The sequence below is a fragment of the Phyllostomus discolor genome, chromosome 7, assembly GCF_004126475.2.
Source record: "Phyllostomus discolor isolate MPI-MPIP mPhyDis1 chromosome 7, mPhyDis1.pri.v3, whole genome shotgun sequence".
Taxonomy (NCBI): domain Eukaryota; kingdom Metazoa; phylum Chordata; class Mammalia; order Chiroptera; family Phyllostomidae; genus Phyllostomus; species Phyllostomus discolor.
The window spans coordinates 35,728,557-35,746,749 of record NC_040909.2 but is presented as its reverse complement, the minus strand read 5'-3'; the positions used below and the strand labels follow the sequence as shown (position 1 = coordinate 35,746,749).

General features: G+C 46.9%; 1 protein-coding gene across 2 annotated transcripts in view; it reads right to left on the bottom strand.

Moving 5' to 3' along the window:
• CLSTN2 (calsyntenin 2) overlaps nucleotides 1-17,582 on the bottom strand; it is a 576,448-nt gene extending 558,866 nt beyond the window's left edge. For both annotated transcript variants that reach the window (XR_004904237.1, XM_036030728.1), the window contains exon 1: nucleotides 16,885-17,582. Coding sequence is in view for 1 of the 2 variants with exons in the window: in XM_036030728.1 (XP_035886621.1) it covers nucleotides 16,885-17,002 (118 nt within the window). In the remaining variant the exon portion in view is untranslated. The remainder of the gene's footprint in view (nucleotides 1-16,884) is intronic.
• Nucleotides 17,583-18,193: the final 611 nt, after the last annotated feature.

Genomic DNA, 18,193 nt, shown 5'->3' with positions numbered 1-18,193 from the left:
TGGGCAAGCTGAGCTGAGTGTAGGGATAGATGTTTAGTTCTGTTGGCTGTTCCACATCTGAGAAGGAAGCACTGCAGACAAAGGTAACTGCTTTGCAAATTCACTTACAGGTGCTCTGGGAAAACACTGAAAATAGACACTGGAGAAATCTGGCTGCAACCAGAGGCACCAAGTGTTCTCCCTGACACATGGATGACGCGTGCTGCAGGCACTCGGCCTAATTCAACTCACTTCACCTCGGCAAGATGAGTGCCTGTCTTATTGCAGATCTTAGGGAAGGAGCTGGGGCAACCCTACCCTCAAGGAGCCTTCAGAGTCCTGGTCCCAGAGGAAAAGTCACCCTCATTGCTCGCCCTAGCGGCAGAACACAGCGGTATGGTTATTGCACAGAAGCCTCCTGACCCCGGGTGGGAGTGAAGGCAGGAATAATAAGTGCTGCCCATGAGTGCTCAAGGTTCAGTGAAAGGAAACACCTGTCAGGGGTAAGCGCAGTCCTCCGAATGTCTCCTCACATCTACCAAGCATGTCTGATTGAATATGCAAAGGAATCCCTGCATTCAGACCTTGACATATTGACTATAGAGAGGGGGCAGAAGCAGAGTCCAGAGAGTGCACAACAAGTACTTTATATAATATCTTCCCCTGCCCTAGGCAGTGTGGCTCAGTTGGTTGGAGCATCATCCTGTAAACAGAAGCATTGCAGGTTTGATTCCTGGTCAGGGCACATACCTATGTTGAAGGCTTGGTCCCTAGTCAGGCAGGGTATGTAAGAAAGGCAAGTGATCATGTTTCTCTCTCACATGGATGTCTCTCTCCCTCTCTTCCCCTCTCTTTAAAATCAATAAGCATGTCCTAGGGTCAGGATTAAAAAGAAAAACAAAAAACTTCCTGTTCATCCCTCTCCCAAGCTGGATTCCCTCAGAAAGAGAAGGATTTGAGTGCAGGTAGTTTACTAGGAGGTGATCTCAAAAGACCCGTAGACAAGTGAAGTGACTCAGGAACAAAGGATGGAAGCAAGTCACCCCTGCTGGTGAAAAGAGCACAAACCTCCTGGGGACCACTGGAGGTACCTGTGTGAAAGGCTACAAATACTCTCCCACCTAAAGGAAGAGGAGAGGTGGGGATGGGGGAGGGGTAACTGATGGATCTAACCCCTGTCAGTCACTGGTTGAGGACCTTTCCTGGTGGTGTTAATTCCCTGGGACTTCTGACCTGCTTCACAGTGGGCAGTGAGAGCTCTAGTGGCCAGAGAGAGCCCACAAGCAAAGGGCTGAGGTGCTGGAAGTTGGGTCTCAATGCATGAAAATGTCAGACACAGAAGATACGTGGACAGGACACCAATAATGCCTGTTACAACCACCCTCTATGAGCACACAATTGCCCTCCCTACATACTGTGGCTACTGTCTAGTCTTTATTCAACCTGCATCTTATTGAGTCAAATGCATGCTGAAGACGGAGATAAGGCTTGCTGTAAGGCCCAGCCTGGAGTTCACATCCCCTCTGTGGAGGGGACACCTACGTCTAGGCGACTAGCAGCAGGTTCCACCTACTAGCTGCTCCATACCCAGCTGAGTGGGATAAGGAACAGGGCTAGCCCTTCCCATCCTGGGCTGGCTGTGATTAGAATAGGAGGCCATGACAGACCTGGTTTGGTTGTAACCACCCTCTGGCACAAAGAGGTCTGCTCCTGAGCCACCTACCATAAAAACTAAACAATCACCACAAGAAAACAGTAGTCCACAAAAACAGTGCACCCTAGTCTGCCTGAGCAAAACCCCTGACTGTAATTGCTGCCTAAGAGTGCCTTATTGAAAACTTGACATAATCAATTCAAGGCATTTACCTGGAGAGTGAGATAATGCTGAAATAGGAAACAAACAGGTAGAGAAAATCTGAACTCATCCTGAAATGCCAAAGAGATAATAGAACACCATGCCCTACACATCTGTTTTACCCCTCAAATTTCCTGTTAGAAATACTTTTGTCTGGCTGTCTGAGGTATTTCATACAACTTCAGGCTCTTACTGCTGTGATTTTACATTTCCTAAACTCAACCATTTCAAGGTAAATCAGGATGTAAATTCCCGAAGAAGTTAGAAAAGATTCCACTTTCTAAAAAATCCCCAAAGGACCAATGGGGTACTGGGGCAGGGTTGGGGGTGGGCAGAAAAACCAAGGCAGTCTCAGAGAAGGGAGCCTTTTAGTAAGCAGAGTAGGAAGAGTGGGCTCCAGAATAACCCCTTCCACCCAGGCTCTTCTCTTTATCCCACACAAGCTGGGCCTGTGCGGGGATTCGCAGGGAAGCTTATTTTTAATTCACAGCCCATCATCCATTATAATTGAAAACAGGGTGACGCATCAGAGATGATGTTGATTTTAGAATCCGAATGTCAACCCAGTCTTCTCATTTCAGAAACACATACATCCCTTAGTGCCCTCAAGTTACTGTTGGACTGAAATTTTTATAAACTCAACTCCAAGTCAAATATTACAGAACTGCCAAATGTCACAGAACTACTTATTAAGGGGATATACCATTCCCCATTAAATCAAAATATTAAAGCGCATTTTCATCTCAAAGTTACTGAAACTCTTTCTGGCAATTCAGCCTCTCTTCCAGTAATACCACAAGCTCATGCAAAGGAAGCAAGGAAGGGTGGGGGGAGGGAATAACAGACACCAAGACATTAAAAATAAAATAAAAACCCTAATCCCTCTAAATTATCAATGAGAATACTAAGAATTTAACATCCAAGAGAACAGTGTTTTATCTCTGAAATATCAGTATTGACTATAATAAATACTCTAGCCAGTGTGTTGGAGTTTAATCCATCCGGCCAGGTTATAAACATGAAATAACATTATTTTTGCCCCTACCTTGCTATGCCAAGCTGCTCTTTACCACTGGGAGGCAACTGCCTTAAGGATACTCCAGCCCAATTCCACAGCTTTTCATTCCTTTTTGGTTATTAAGATTCAATCCAGTTCACTTTTAAACTTCAATCTCCTACCTGATCCAAAGATCTACTCTCCGCCCTCCCCTGTGAAAGCAAGATATTCCACCATCCCATGTTGGAGGAGCCAGTGATTCCTGCTCTCTGCCCCTCCCCCACACACTGCTGTTCTGCCTGTGGAAATGGGAAAGACCAAGCAATGTCTCCACAATTAACTGGACAAAGGATCAGCCCTTCTTTCCACTGGTAATGATGTTCCAGCACATGGTTAATGCGCTCAATGTGGTCTTCCATCCTACCTCACCTGGAAAGGCCTTATTCTGCAGAAGGCCTTCCTCTTGTGACTTACGACCACCTTTTTTGGCTGTCCACCAGCTAGTGGCATTTCCCCCTTTTCCCTCGAAAGGTTTCCAGAAAGTCTATAACTCCAGAAGTTGTCTACACTTTAAGGCAATTTTAGTCTGCAGGCACATATGGGCATCTATCTTTGGTAGCTCTTAGAACCAGGAAGTGAGTGAGTGAGTGAGTGAGCGAGCAAGGGAGCGAGTGAGTGAATGACTCAATGAGCATGCAAATAAGTGAGTGCTGCTGGTATCCGGGCACCTCTTGGCCTGAATGTCCCCCAGCACAGCATCTGAGTTCCACAGTTCTCAATTCACAGCTGGCACTGGATTGGGTCAGCTAAATACTCTTTGTGTCTCTTTAACAAAAACCATGCGTTTTCCAAGAATACAACCATTCTGTGAATTGAGGTAAGAGCATACTTTGTCTTGTTCAGAACTTCATCAAAAGTATTTCACCATTTCTAAAGATCACATCACCTCAATATTGCCCAAGATTATTTGAATTGCCAGTGCAACACACCTGGATATATTTGCATTTGTAGCTTTGGAATTCAGAACAAACATCCACCATACTACTTCTTCTAGTATATTTGGGTCTAAGCATGACATATTATTGGATTATACATTATTTTCCTTTTAGTTCCTTTATATTTCAGTTAAGGTATTACATTGATTTGTTAAATTATGTATACAAGCAAGTAATAGTATCAGTAAATTTCGTTTCAGGATAATAACGGGGAACTACCAAATATGTGTTGTAAAAAGGGGCCATTGGTTCTGCTACATTCATGATCCTTCCTATTTATTTCTCTGTTACACACCTGTTTCAGTAAAGCCCTGTTGGGTCCAAGCTCTAGCCTTGATATCCTAAGAGAAAAGTGTACCTGCTGAGCCAGAGTTATGGGAAGGGAAGGGGACAGCTCTGTCCTGTCCAGACCACTGCACCAGCCCATGGAGGGAGTGGCAGCATTATCCACAGAAAATCCCAGCCCCAGGAAAAAAAGGACTTCAAGGTCAGAGTCAGGGCTGTCAGCCACCTGCCCCACCCTCTACTCCACAGCCCACAGCCCCCACAAGCTCCTCAGGAGCTTCCCTTCTGACCACCTGCCTCAGAAGTTCTGAAGTTTGGTTTGGATGGGAGGAGGTGTTTCCCTGTGTGTAATGTCAAAGCTTCAATGCTTAGAACTGAACCAGTATATCCTTAAATCCAGAAGTAAATGTTTTAACTTTGGAAACTCCGTTTGCTTTTTTTTTTTCCCCTAAACTACGTGCAGAGCCTGGAAACCTCAGCAGCCAGAAATTTACACCTCTTCCTGATCGCCAGCTCTCAAGATATGCAGGCAGAATCCCATGGGCCTTGTCACATGTGGCCATCCCACTGTAACTGATGACAAAGCTTTTCCTATTAAAAAGCTTATCCTTGCCTCGACATAACATCCATCTGATATCATAAACTGCAAAGAGCTTTTAGTGACCTGCTTGGAAAATGAAGCACACTTTACATATACAGAACATCTACAATCTGGAGTGGAAGAGAATGCCGACAGGAGCAAAGAGGATCTGCAGAGTGACATGGGAGAGTGTGCTGGGAGAGTGTCAGACCCAGAGCAGCTGATGGTTATGACTAAACTCTCATCAGAGCAGTGACAGAAGTTCTCCCAAACCTCAATGTGTGGTGTGCACTGTTACAGACTAAAAAGAGAGCTCAGGACTAAGCTATGTCACCAATGGGAAAGTTAATTTACATTAATTACCCCAGAAGTAGAAACACTCTGGAAATGGCCCTTAGGATCATTGGCCGAAAAGATTCAAGGCCCTTAACCTACCTCATACCCAACAGGTCACCTGGCCCCAGCCTGGCTCCATCTCCCCATCCTTGAATGCACTAGTTCGCGTCAGTGACTGCCAGTGCCCAGTCTTGCCATGCTGACCTTTCCTAACCAACTCCTCCTGCTCCACCAGTCCTACTCCGGTGTGCTGGCACTGGGAAGATAGGCACTGGGTACCTAGCAGCAAGCATCCACCTACTCTGTGCTAGCCCCTAAACTTCTGGGGACACAGGAAGGAGAAACTCACAGACCCAGACCTTGAGAAACACACAGTTTAGTGACGGGTAGGCAGGTAGGCAATGAGTACAACCATCTGGTAAGTGACACTGTTGGTGTAGGGAAAGAATGACACCCTTGCCTGGGGGCACACAGAGTTGGGTTCCCAGAAGAGGGCCCACAGTGGGAGGGGAGCTGCCAGGCTGTCAGGCAGGGCAAAAGTGGGGTGGCAGATGGGGCAGGGTTTGCAGCAGCCCAGGGGCACAAGAAGACCCACAGGCAGGGAACTGGGTTCCTACCACAAGTCAGGACTGAAGTGTGAGGAAAAAGTGTGCAAAGAGGATTTGCACATTTGCTCACTTGCGGGCACCATGCTGGGTGCTGGATTCTGGGCTCTGCTCACACAAGCTCACCTTCTAGCCCAGGAAAAAGCAGACACCAAATAAGGGCCTTTGAGATAAGCCAAGGATTGTGAACTTTATCCTCAAAGTAATGAAGCAACACAGGAATTCTGAGCAGCCATGTGTATTTGGAAGAGCAACAAAAGGCTGCATAGTGTCGGATTGAAGAGGGATCAGTTCACAAGCTGGTGGAATAGAGTACAGTCAGGCAAGGAGAATCCCAATCATCAAGCTTCCCTGAGCAGTGAGGCCCTGATCACCACCCTCTTATCACCTATTCTGAGCTGGTGAAGTAGAGGACAAGAGGCAGGGGTGTAACCACAGGAAGCAAGGAGAAGAGGTAGGATGATCCCAGCACACTAAAGGACATGCTTAGAACAATGATGAAGGATCAGTGTTCTATAGACTGCTGAATCAAGTGTGAATCAAGGCACTGCTGGAGAAACCTTGCTCTGCCTTTAAGCAGACCCAGTCAAGCTGGAGAATAGATGAGTCCTCATGGTTAAATGAGGGGAGACACTGGGCTGTGGGCCTATATCCAGATGATGCTTCTGTGGTTGGGTCTGAGCACAGCCTGCATACCTGTGCCACAGTGAATGGACAGCAATGCCCTCCTTTGCCTCTTGAGGTGCCTACTTAAGTACTCAGGTGGGTGGGCTAGGAATTGGCAGGGCTCAAAGTCCCCAGAAATTGATGGTGCTTTGGTCCTAGAGAGAGAAGATGTCAAAGTACACATCTTTACCCGCAGCCACAGAAGCTGTCCACACCAAGTACCAGGTTGCCTCATGCCAGGACCCAAGGCTGAAGACAATTAAGATCCACCAGTGCTGGTAGTCAGCGTGGGCAGGAGCCCAGCTTCCTAGGGATCTGTGGCAGCCACTGCCAACTTTTACATGACAGAAGCTACATCTCATAGACTCATCCACTGAGGGCCCACATAATTTGGGAACAGTTGCTGATATCATTCCAATATGGTTTGAGCACCGTAACACAGACCCATTTTTCTCACACGTTCCACATGCTCAGCCAGCCACACTGCCTAAAATGCCATCAGTATGCAACTGCATAACCCTACTTTCTAAATGCAAATGTCACCAAATGAGATCATGCACTGTTCCCCATTACCTCCCTGATAAGATGGTGTCAGCAGAGCTTTAAGGCACTCGATTCTTGTAGGCTGGGGGCAGGGGTCATGGCAGCTCCAGGTTTCCTGTATAAGAGCCCATTGCTGTATGAGCCAGGTGACTTGTTCTGATCAACAGAAGTAGCAAAGTTTTCTAAAGATGGTTTTATTTCATTTTCCACTGGACTGAAAAAACAAAGTGTAAGACTAGAATAATGATGATTTTCATCATTATTGGTAATGTTTTAAGGAATGGCTTCGGGGAGCAGCCAAACTCTACCTCCAAAAGCAGTCCTTGGTGCCACCAAAGTCTTGAAGAGAGAAAGCCTGGGGGGGAGGGGCAGGAAGAGACGTTGCAGGATGAAGACATGGTGGGACAAGAGGGGTGCTGAAGGTTGATAACGACAATTCTGTCAGCCCTTCCCTGCATCCACCCTAACCCTTGAGCTCTGGGACAAAGCAGTGGTGGGACACACAGCTTCATGCAAAGACTGAAGTTCTGACTTGAGCTCCTTCCATAAAAGACCTGGAATTTAACTAATGGAAGATTAGGTTGCAGAAGACGCATGTTCAAAGAGGAAAATGATACTAGTACAATAAAAATGCTTTATTCATGATATTTAATTAAAAGAGTAATATATCACTAAAAAGTCATAAATACATTTTTTAAATTAATAAGCAAGATACAACTATCTTGATATTTTTTGTGATAGTGCAATAAAGCTGAAATAATTAGTTTTCCTTTGGAAAAAATATGACAACAAAAGGAAAGTTAGGAAGGTAAAATCTATGTCTTAAATGTGAGACTATTTTAGCTTTGATTATTAATAACGTTAGCCTCCTTTCCCACCCCAAATGACCATCTACCCTCCCACAAACAAAAACAACACCCAAAAAAATAAATAAAAGGAAGGAAAAAAAAGGAGGGAGGGAGGGAGGCTCTTAAAATACCATGAACTACAAACTAAGAACTTTTATTCCCCAGCACTTCAGTGACTTTCCTGAGTGATGGCTTATCTTTCATTCTTGGCTTTACGTCCTGGTTTTTCATCCTTCCCAGAGAGAGTCTGGGTGGGAGAAGATGGGGCAATTAGCAGCACAGAGAGGCATGCCAAGAAGTGCTGGCAGACATAATGGACTGAGCTTCTACGACTGTGTGTATGGGCTTAAACTATCCTTGCATGTTTGCTTGAAGGACCAGAGTAAGTGACTTTCTAACTCTAGAGGCAAAGAGAAGACTCCCTCACACCTCGAAATTGTTCTCCTATACTCTCTTTCATGTCTAACCATGAGTAAACCATTAGTTTACTCATTCTTTTGGGTTAACACTTCACTTGATAGGTTTAAAGCCACTAGTTGCAGTGCAGGCTATTATCTGAGACACACTGCATGTCAAGGGACCTGGTTTGTGGAACACAGAAAAAATCTGCCCATAGGAGAGCACTCGTGGGTTTCAGAACTTAAAGAAGTAGGAAGAGTTGGAAAGATAACATATCCAGTTTACCGTCTGGAGCTTACCGTCTCTCCTGAGTTTTCATAGCTTTTATAATACAACTCCCGCCCCTGCCCCAATCTCCTCTCTCTCCCTTAAGTAGTATCTCCAGGAGGACTGAGCAAAAATACTAAGTCCTGCAAACAAGCATGGCTGCCACAGGAGATGGGGCATCCCTGGTGACAAGCTACAGCAGAATACCCAGCTCAGGAAACTTTCCTAAGAAACAGACTTTTGGGTAGAGAGAGAATCCATCGTCTCTCAGACTCTCACTCTCCACTGCAGCCAGTAAAGGGACAACAGTCTCTGCACCCTACCCAGGCAGGCCTGAAGAGACCTCAGGTGAAGAGGTTAAGACCCATTTCCATCTCCTGTTGCTCTTTGTTCCCTTCCCGTTAGCATCCTAAGGTCTTTGTTCACAGTGTTCTCAGTGTCCACACGGTCAAGGGAAGAACGTTAAAGGGGAAGCAGCAGCTGGCCCAGGGGCACTGAGTGGGGCACTGAGATCTCACTATGCACACCCACTTGGAGACACCCTGTCCACAGCCAAGCCTAGAATCACTGAGGTGTGTATTATGAAATAAGGCAGAAGTTTCCTTAGAGCATTTGGCCTGAGTATCAGGCAGAAGCACCTCTGGCTTCAGGTATGGAGTAACATGCTAAGTATTTCTTAGCAGCACTAGAGAGAGAGAGAGCCTGAATATTGCTCGTGTTCTCCAGCTACGTAGTCCAGGATAAACTGTGCTGCTGTAGAGGAAGTCATAAATAATATATCCAAAAACCAGGTCTTCAATATTTTTGAAGGGTTTCATTCCTCCTTCCCTTCTAACTTTGATATATGTACTTATTTAACAAGGGTCTATGGAGGGTTAATTGAATTAATATATGTAAAGTGCTTTGAGTTTGAAGAGAATATGCAATATAAATGGAAGTGTCACTAAAAAGGTTAATCTAATTTACATCTAACACTTTCAGTTCATGGTGTTAATGAACTATATCCTTTTAGAGAGTGATTAATTCATAGAAATGTGATTATTTTTCCTAATACTATATATGGGTGAGCTTCCCCTATTACTATATCTAACTTTATAGGAAGGTTTAGCATTTTATAAATTAAAAAATAAATCAAACACCCATATAATGGTTATATTTCATTAATTACTGGGAGACATGCATTAGATTAACATTTATCTGTTTTAATTAATTTGCTGCAATGCAGTTATCCATGCAAATTGGAAAATGACACATACACTTGACATAACATTAACAGTTTTCAGTGGTTCTTCCCTGAAAACCTAAGGCCTGCAACTACTGCATTCGTTATGTAACCATGGTGACCACCAGCTGTGTGACATATGCAGGCTGTACATCACAGAACTAGGAAGGGGATTAGTGCTAAACTCAAACTTCTCCTGAAAGCACAATGAACTAAATTGCTAAGGCAGTATAAGGAGAGAAAGATGTAGAGTTGTGGGGCTTGAGTCCCAAAGTCTAAACACAGATTTCTTATATCTGCTCACCTTATTTTCTTAGGCACTTTATCCTTTCAAAGGGCTTTCAGAGCCACTTCCATGTGGATGGTCAGAACTTTCTTGGGTAGAGAAGGGAGGTACTGTTTTATCCTTTCTTCATGTGAAAAAGCAGATCCCAGAGGGCCAAGTGGTCTGCCCCAAGCTTGACACTGATCTGGTGACATGACTTGGAGACCATGCCCTTACTTGTTCTCCACAGTGATTGTCTTGTCACACTTGTTTAAGACTGCAGACTTCTTTAACTATATAATATAACAGGCATCATGGAAATTAAAGAAGTCATAAAAATGATTTTTGTAATTGGCAAAAGGTATGTCAAATTTCAGCCAATTCAGCATTTTTAGAAGCAGGGACAGTGGCATTTACAGCCCTCTCAGTGAGAATTCCAGTGGCATCTGCTGGGCCTGATTCCCTCACACATTTTAGTGGGGTGAGGTTCATGTTCTGACTCATCTGCAGAACTGAGGGTTTTCAACCTTTACGAAGTGAATGCTGTATTGATTTGGAAGGACAGTCCAATAAACTAAAGGGGAGAGGCCTGATGGATAGTTCCTACACTGACCAAAGGCAGAGAGTGGCACTGACCAGGAGAACTGTGTGTGTACAGAGTCCCGAGGGACTCACACACGGCCAGTGTGGGTAGTTGCACACTGGCATACAGTCACTTCCTCAACACTCAGCATTCACTATAAACCCTCAACAGTGCTGGGAACTGGTCACACATAGGTGACCAGGAAGCTTCCCCCTCATGAGGCTCATGGTCTGCCTGGGGATATAGGAAAGCTATAGGCACAATAGGGGGAGAAAGCAGAGGTGGCGAAATACAGTGGAACAGGTCCCCACCTGGGAATAGCCTTGTAACATGCAAAGAATAATACATTTCCTGGGGAAGTGTGAGCAGTTGAGGGCAGCACTTCTCGACCTTGGCTGGGCATCAGAAGCACCTGAGAGCTTTAAACAAAATCCCCGGTCCTAGCCCACAGCAGTTACACCAGTATCTCAGGTGGTGCATTCCAGGCATCAAGGTTATTTCAAAACTCTGTCAAGAGGTTCCACGGTGCATCCCAGGTTGAGAATCAGTTACACGATGAAGAAGAGGGTAGACACTGAAACCCCAGTTTTTTACTAGTTCAGTGAACTGGGTAAGCAGCTTAACTTTCCTGGCCTCAGTTTCCTCATCTGTAACATTGGGATAATAAGAGCACACACCTGACTGAGCGGCCGTAATGCACGGTTTACCCTGTCCCATAAGTTACCGAGTTCTCCAGTAGTTTGTGTCACGTGCAATGCTTGCCCTAGACAGAGTGTCAGCTCTTTGATATCTGGAACTTGCTTTATCTTTTTGTTCCTCTCACAGAGGATAACAGGAGACTGAGAAGTAGCTATTGGCTGATGTGCTAAAGAACAGAGCCCAGTGCGTGTTTGGAATGGCCCAACCCTCACCCAGCCACCCTCCTCTGAACAGCCTGTTGCTCCCCCAAAGTTCATAGCATGACTGTTATGGATGAATGTTCGAGTCCTCCGGAGTCATATGTTGAAACCCAACCCTCAGATTGATGGTATTATGAGGCAGGGCCTGTAGGAGATAATGAGGATTAGATGAGGTCCTGAGAATGAAGCTCTCAGGAATGGGATTGGTATCCTTCTAAGAGTTGTGAGAAAGACTGCTTCCAGTCTCTGCATTCCATGTGTGAGGATTCAGTGAGAAGTCGGCAGTCTGCAACCCAGAATTGAGTTCTCCCCAGAGCCTGATCATGCTGGCCCCCTGATCCTGGACTTCCAGCCTTCAGAACAATACAAATAAACTTCTGTTATCTATACGCCACCCAGTCTATGGTATTTTCGAGACAGCAGCCTCAGCTGATGAAGACAGTGAACCTCTGTCCTATTCAGTGCCAATGCCTTCAGCTCAGCACTCTTCCCCTAGTTCAGTCCTCTCACGGTCCATTCTCAAATCTACCTTCCAACAGAACCATTTCCACAGGGTCCAATTAGGGTGAACTTGATAACACATAATAAAAATAATAATGTTTTACACTGTCATTTCATTATCATAGCATCAGTTACTCCCTTTCATGTAAACACTATCATGACAGAGGTGGTCTTAAACAAACAAACAAAAAAATGCTTTTCTGCTTCCTGGGACAGTGGGTCTAGGAAGAATGCTCACTAGGTTGTAGACCTCTTCTTAAAAACTCAAATCACACTACAGAAGCTCTTCCCCCAGAGACTAGAACCCCACACCTCCAGTGCTGACACATGGAGACACGTTTATTTATTTATATAAGGCACCTTGCTGAGTCCTTACTCTGAACTTACCCTGCATTAAATGCAATGGCTTTTGAGAATTGGCCCTAGCCTCAGAGGTATACACAGACTAGTAAAAAGGGTTCAATTCAAGCCAAATGTGTGTGTGTGAATGTGCATTTATATTCATATATGCAGTACACACCCATGTACATGCACACAAAAAGAGATACAGAGAAAAGACACACATACAAAAAAAAAAGACAGAGAACAGAGTTTGAGCTGAGAAAAAATATAAACAAAGCTACTAAACTGCCAAGAGGTCAGAAAGGGGGGATCTCACCAAATCTCAGACACTAGAGCCCAGCATTGAAGCAATCAGTAATTACAGTCATTTGTATTTAGTGCTATTTACATGCCATGAACTGGGCTAAGAAATTTCTAAGCACTATCTTGACAACCATTTTTCACAATCTTTGTATCCCCCTTTTATAAACTAGGAAACAGCTCTAAACGGTAAACTAATGCCCACGATTATCTAGCTGGGAAGCAGCAGGGCCAGGAGTGGAACCCAGACTTCTGTGGCTATTAAGCCCAAATTTTACTTCACATAGGAGATGAGAAAATGCCTAAAACGTCTATGTCAAAAAACAATAGCATGGTAATGATCACTAACTGCTCAGCTTACACAGGGAAGCCAGGCAGGAGCCCGGCTCTCAAGATGCAGGGAGAGTCAGGATCCAGATTCCAGTCATCGGGCCTCAAAGAGCAGTGCTGGAGCCAGACACAGGGCACAGGCGCCATGTGGAAGGAGAGCCATGGTCTTTCAGGGGCAACCAGCCCGGTGGGGCAGTCTGGGAAGGTTTGTAGAGGAGACCGTGTCTAAGCCTGGCCATGTCTTGAGTAACACAAGAAATGAGGCTGAGAAAGACATAGTCCAGAGGATCCAGGGCAGGAATGAGCACATCCTGGTCCAGGAACCACAAGTGATTCAGGATTACAGCAGGTCATAGTATATCCTCTAATGAGCTGCTGAGGACTTTTAGTTGTTTGTGAAAAATAACTGCCACACCCCTAGGACACACGTGCTTCTTGTCCAGAGATGATTTAGAACAATTTACCACAAAAATTCCACACCACCTTCATCCCTGCAGGAAGGTCTTCAGTGTGCCATTTGGAATATGCAAGGATGAGTTTTGAATATGCGGGAAGGAGGATGAGGCTGCTGCTCAAAGCAAAAACACTGGCTTCTTTTGATGAAAGCAAGGCCCACTTTCCTTACCTCACCAGTGGGCTGTGAACAACATCCCTGGACTCTCCCACTGCTATGGGCAGGACCACAGGGCAAATGGGGAACGCAGATGTGCAATCAGCTCAGTTTCCCTGTGGTTGCTAGATCTGCTTTTACAACCAAAGGGGTTGTCGACAGACTTAGTTCTTCATCAGTGAAGTGGGCTGACATCAGCCTGCATGGGTTATAAAAACTAGAGACAGCCCAGGTAAAGGGATTAGCACAGTGCCTATTAACCTACTAAGGAAGGGCTCCATAAACCACAGTTACTACAACTATACCACCACTGCTATAATTCTGCTCTATCTCCTCCCCTCCCTATTACCAAATGCTGCCTTTGCATGCCCTCCTCCTATCTCCCTCTCCCTTGTGTGTCCTCGCCACACAGTACTATAGTTTGGAAAAATTCTATCTGCTGTCATTCTCTTAAAATTTCTAAATAAAAATCTCATCTCTACAACTAGATCAAAACTCTCAAAAAAAGGTAGGCGTGAGACAGACATGGAGAGTGGTCTTCTAGTATGTGCTAAGAATCCTACAGAGCACTGAGCCTGGCCCGGAACACACAGGAGAGCACAACAACTGGTGGTGTACACTCAGGTGCTATCCTGCACCACCTGTGCCTCAGTGCTGAGAACTGAAAGGGGACTGTGTACCAGGTCCTTGAAACCTGAGACCACGGATGCATCACTAAATCTGGCACAAACCTTAAGATGTTTGTCTAGATTGCACTGTCATCTTTCCCTGGTATAAGACATGTCTTTCTCTGCCCCAGAGACTCTTTGGGTCCACAATACCTTCCCTGTTTTGTTTCTAAAACACATGCATGGAAATTCATCTTTTCAAGAAGTGTTTGTCCTTTTCGAATAGTCAATATATGGGAAAGTGGAGCAAAGGGGTTATAGTAACTGCCCAGCAACTGTATTATTTCCAAAACCAGGAATATGTTCACACTGAAAGTACAGTAATTCTGTGAAAATCCTAAAAGGTTACTAGGATTAGCTCCTCAATTCCCTGCAACAAGAAGCAACAAGCTGTACATCATGCACACAACATCTTCTAGGAGCCTGAAGCTGGGAGGGTGGGCTTCCAGACAGTTGTCCAGAGGGTGCCTTCAACTCTGCCAGGCAGCTTGATGCCACACTCCCAATTTTCTTCTGCACGTGAACACAAAATTGCATAGAAGATGAGAGCCATTTTTTGCTCAATATTCTTCACAAGCCCTCCTGACTTCTCTTTTCAGTGATGAGAATAATAATGATATAAACCTAAGCAATGACCCAGTCAGTAGCAGGGTGCATTATACATGAACCTTATCTTTATTATCTCAAATATTCTTCAGACATTATGTGAGGTTTGGAAATTTAAAATTCCAGTGCACTGTAATAAGGAAAGTCAGTCCTATAAATACCAACTAAAGTGTTGTAATAAACGTTTCTGTTTTGATCAAATACTATACATTTGTTGGGAAAAAAAAAAAAAAAAAAAAAAAACCCTGCTGCTAAAAGTGCTCTTTGCCACCCCCCAGTGGTTAGAAGGGGAAAGAAGGAAGAACCGGGTATTCAGATGGCAACTTTCGCTCTGCGTATCAACTTTTTACATTGGGAAGACAAATGGCTTGTTTTCACCTCGACATGAATATATATATATTCCAAGTGGGCATGTAAAAAGTGTTGGTTAAAATGAACATAATTGTTAACTTTCTTATCTTTTTAATCTTCCTTATCTCTACAAAACTTTCCATTCTGACCAGAGAACTCAGCAGTGTATGTGCACACCAGGTCGTCTTCCCACACGTGTTGCCCCTTTCTTTACTTGCTGTGACCTCCCCTGTTTGTAGACATCTGCCTATAAATATACCATTTGCTCTACCACAAAGTGATGAAAAATCTTCAAAAATATGTCATTTGTCTGTTTAACCGAGGGTCTGTGTTGGGGAAGAGGTTTGGAAGTTCATTGGCTTTAATTTGTGTTCACCGAAACTACATTCTCTCAGGATGGCCCCTTCCTATCAGGAACTCATTTTCATAATGACTTTTCCTTTGTCTTCCCAAAAAAGAAATGGCCTCTCCAGTATAGGGGGATGGGGGAATTTGATGAAAAGATACAGGATACCTGTTTAGAAAATAGTTTCAAAACCGTGTCACAAAAAAAAAAATTAAAAGATTACAAGATAAACAGAAACTCTCCTATTCTCGAATGTATCACTTTCACGTTGCAAGAGAAGCATTCCTAAGCCCAGAAGAGGTTAATGGCCTGTCTCTTACTCTCCTCATTCCCCAAAGAGTAATTAAACCTGGTATATATTTGAACCCTGGCTGGTAAGCTAGGGTTCAAAGCCAGCCTGAAAGTCAGGTAGGCTCTAAGAGGGAGGCTCTTTACCTACAGATGCAAACGCCTTCATCCTCTGATCATGGTCAGACAAGATTCCAGTGACTGTATTACTTGGCAGAACTGGCCACAGCCCTCAAACCTAACGCACGCACTCCTCGTCAACAGCTCAGAGAATCAACAAGTTATCGCTAAACTGGGCGCTCCAGCCCTGATCTGTACTGCCTCCCCTGCGCCCACCGCCACCTACACCTGCTCTGCTCCAACCTTGCCTCTCCCGAAAGGTCCTGCAAGCGTGAACCTTCTGCTTCAGGACCGCCCTCGAGGCGCCCCCCAACCCCAGCGCCTCTCCCGGCTCTCCCAGGCAGCTGTCAAACTCCGCCGCTTGCCAGCCTAGTCTCCTGACAGCGCCAGGGGTTCTCCGGGATCCTGCTTTCTCCGGGCTGGAGAAGAGGGGTGATCAAGATCTCCTACCGACCAGGGTGGGCGGGGGAGGGGCGCCAGGTTGGGCTCCTCAGCGCTCCCGAGCTGCAGCTAAGTCTGAGCGGCAGTGGGCAGCGTTACCTGCCGCACTTCTTCAAGACTCCGCGGCCCACCGGGAGGGCGCACGTTCCCAGGGGAGCCAGAAACGCCCTAGGGGGAGCCTGAAGCGAGCCAGGGGGTTTCCCCTGAAGCCTACAAGTTTCTACCCGATCCTCAAGCTGGAAGACGAGCTCTGCTCCCTCCTTTAAAGGCACGGCCGCTGATCCCTCTCCCGCAGGAGCCGACAACTGCCTCTCCTCCCCGCGCCGGCGCCCCGCTTCAGCCGTTCGGATCCGGAGCCCGAGAATCGTCCGCTACGCCCCACCCCAACAGAGCCCCCAAAGTTGTCCGGACTCCCCAAAGCTCGTTTCTCCTCGGTCCCTGGACCCCGTCCAGAAGTTGGGCAGGCGTCCGCAGGTGGAACCTCTCTCGGTACCGGTCTCAAGGCTCTCACTTCGGGAATCCCGGCCGCGACGAGGCCCGGAAGCTGCAGCAAATGAGGGTGAGCAAATCTGGCGTGAGCCCGGGTGCCCGCAGCTGGCACCCTCAACCTTACCCCGTCTCCCTCCCCGAAGTGAAGGAAACTTCCCCAGCACCCACCTTTAGCCGAGAGGAGGCGGCGCCGCCGGCTGCCCCCTCCGCCGCCGCCGCCCCCGCTGCCGCTCCCCACGCCCAGCGCCAGCAGGAGCGGCACCCAGCACAGCCTCCTGGTCAGCATCCTCGCGCAGCCGCCGCCAACGAGCGGTCTCTGCCGCCTACTAACCGCGCCGGCTGCCCCTCCAGGTGCCCGCCCGGCAGCGGACAGCCCAGCCTTGCCCGCTGCGTGCGCTTCTGCGCCGCCGCGCTCGGCCTCCGGTACAGCCGCCGCGCCGTTCGCTCGCCGGCAGCAGCCGCGCTCACTGGCTCGGACCCGGAGCGGCTCTGGCGCTCACCCCGGGACGGCCCGTGACGTCACGGAGGGAGGGAGGTGGCTCCTGCATATTCATGAGACGCGGACAGTAGCCCCAGCTTCCTCGCTCCGGGCGCCTTGACCCCGACCCCAACTTTCCTCCGCCCTCCTCACGTTCCAATCGGGACCCAGCCCCGGGAGGGCCCTGGTGGGCGGCTGTGGGGAGCCCTTCAGCCCTCGCCTCAGCTCTGGCTCTCCAAATAACTGCCTTAGGGGATGGAGGGCCCCCTCAGAAAGTGATCACTTGGGGCCGGAGCTTTGTCTGCGGGGCGCTGGGGACCCTGCCCTGCCACGCCCTTGGAGCTGGCAGCCGCGCAGAGGGGCGGGCGGGCGACGCTGCTGCTCCTGCCCTTGGTGGGGTCTCCGGACGCTGTCTGCTGTCTGGTCTGGGGAGGGCGCCAGGCACACGCGAGAGCTGAAAAGCGCGAGTGCTACTCTGGAGATGTCGGGCAGGGCAAATCCCCGCAGAGCAGGAGGGCAATGGCGGGACTCTGCGCCATCACGGAGAGACAGGGGTAGCCTATGGACCACATCAGAAATGGCAAAGTTGGGGTGCTGGGCCTGCTGAAGGTGCGGTGGGGACCACACATAAACTTCCCTGCAATATGGTGCCCAGGCCAGAAGTCACTACCTCTACGTTGTCACTCACACATCTTAAGACCAGGCCATCTGAACTTCATGCCTTGTAACGAATACCTCATGTCATTGATTAATGTCAGTTTCCTGAAGGCAGGATCAAGCATGTCTTTGACAGCCCCCTCCACTCCCAGGGCAGGCCAGTTTCATAATGGTGCTCAATAAATATTAACTAAAGGCTCAGAATAAATCCTTGACCATATTTGCATATATGTGGTGCCAGTATTATACACAGTTCAGGGCTTATAAGGAATAAATAAGGAAATAAGATATAGAAATAAAGAAACAAGGCAATGTAATTCATTGATTCAACACATTTACCGA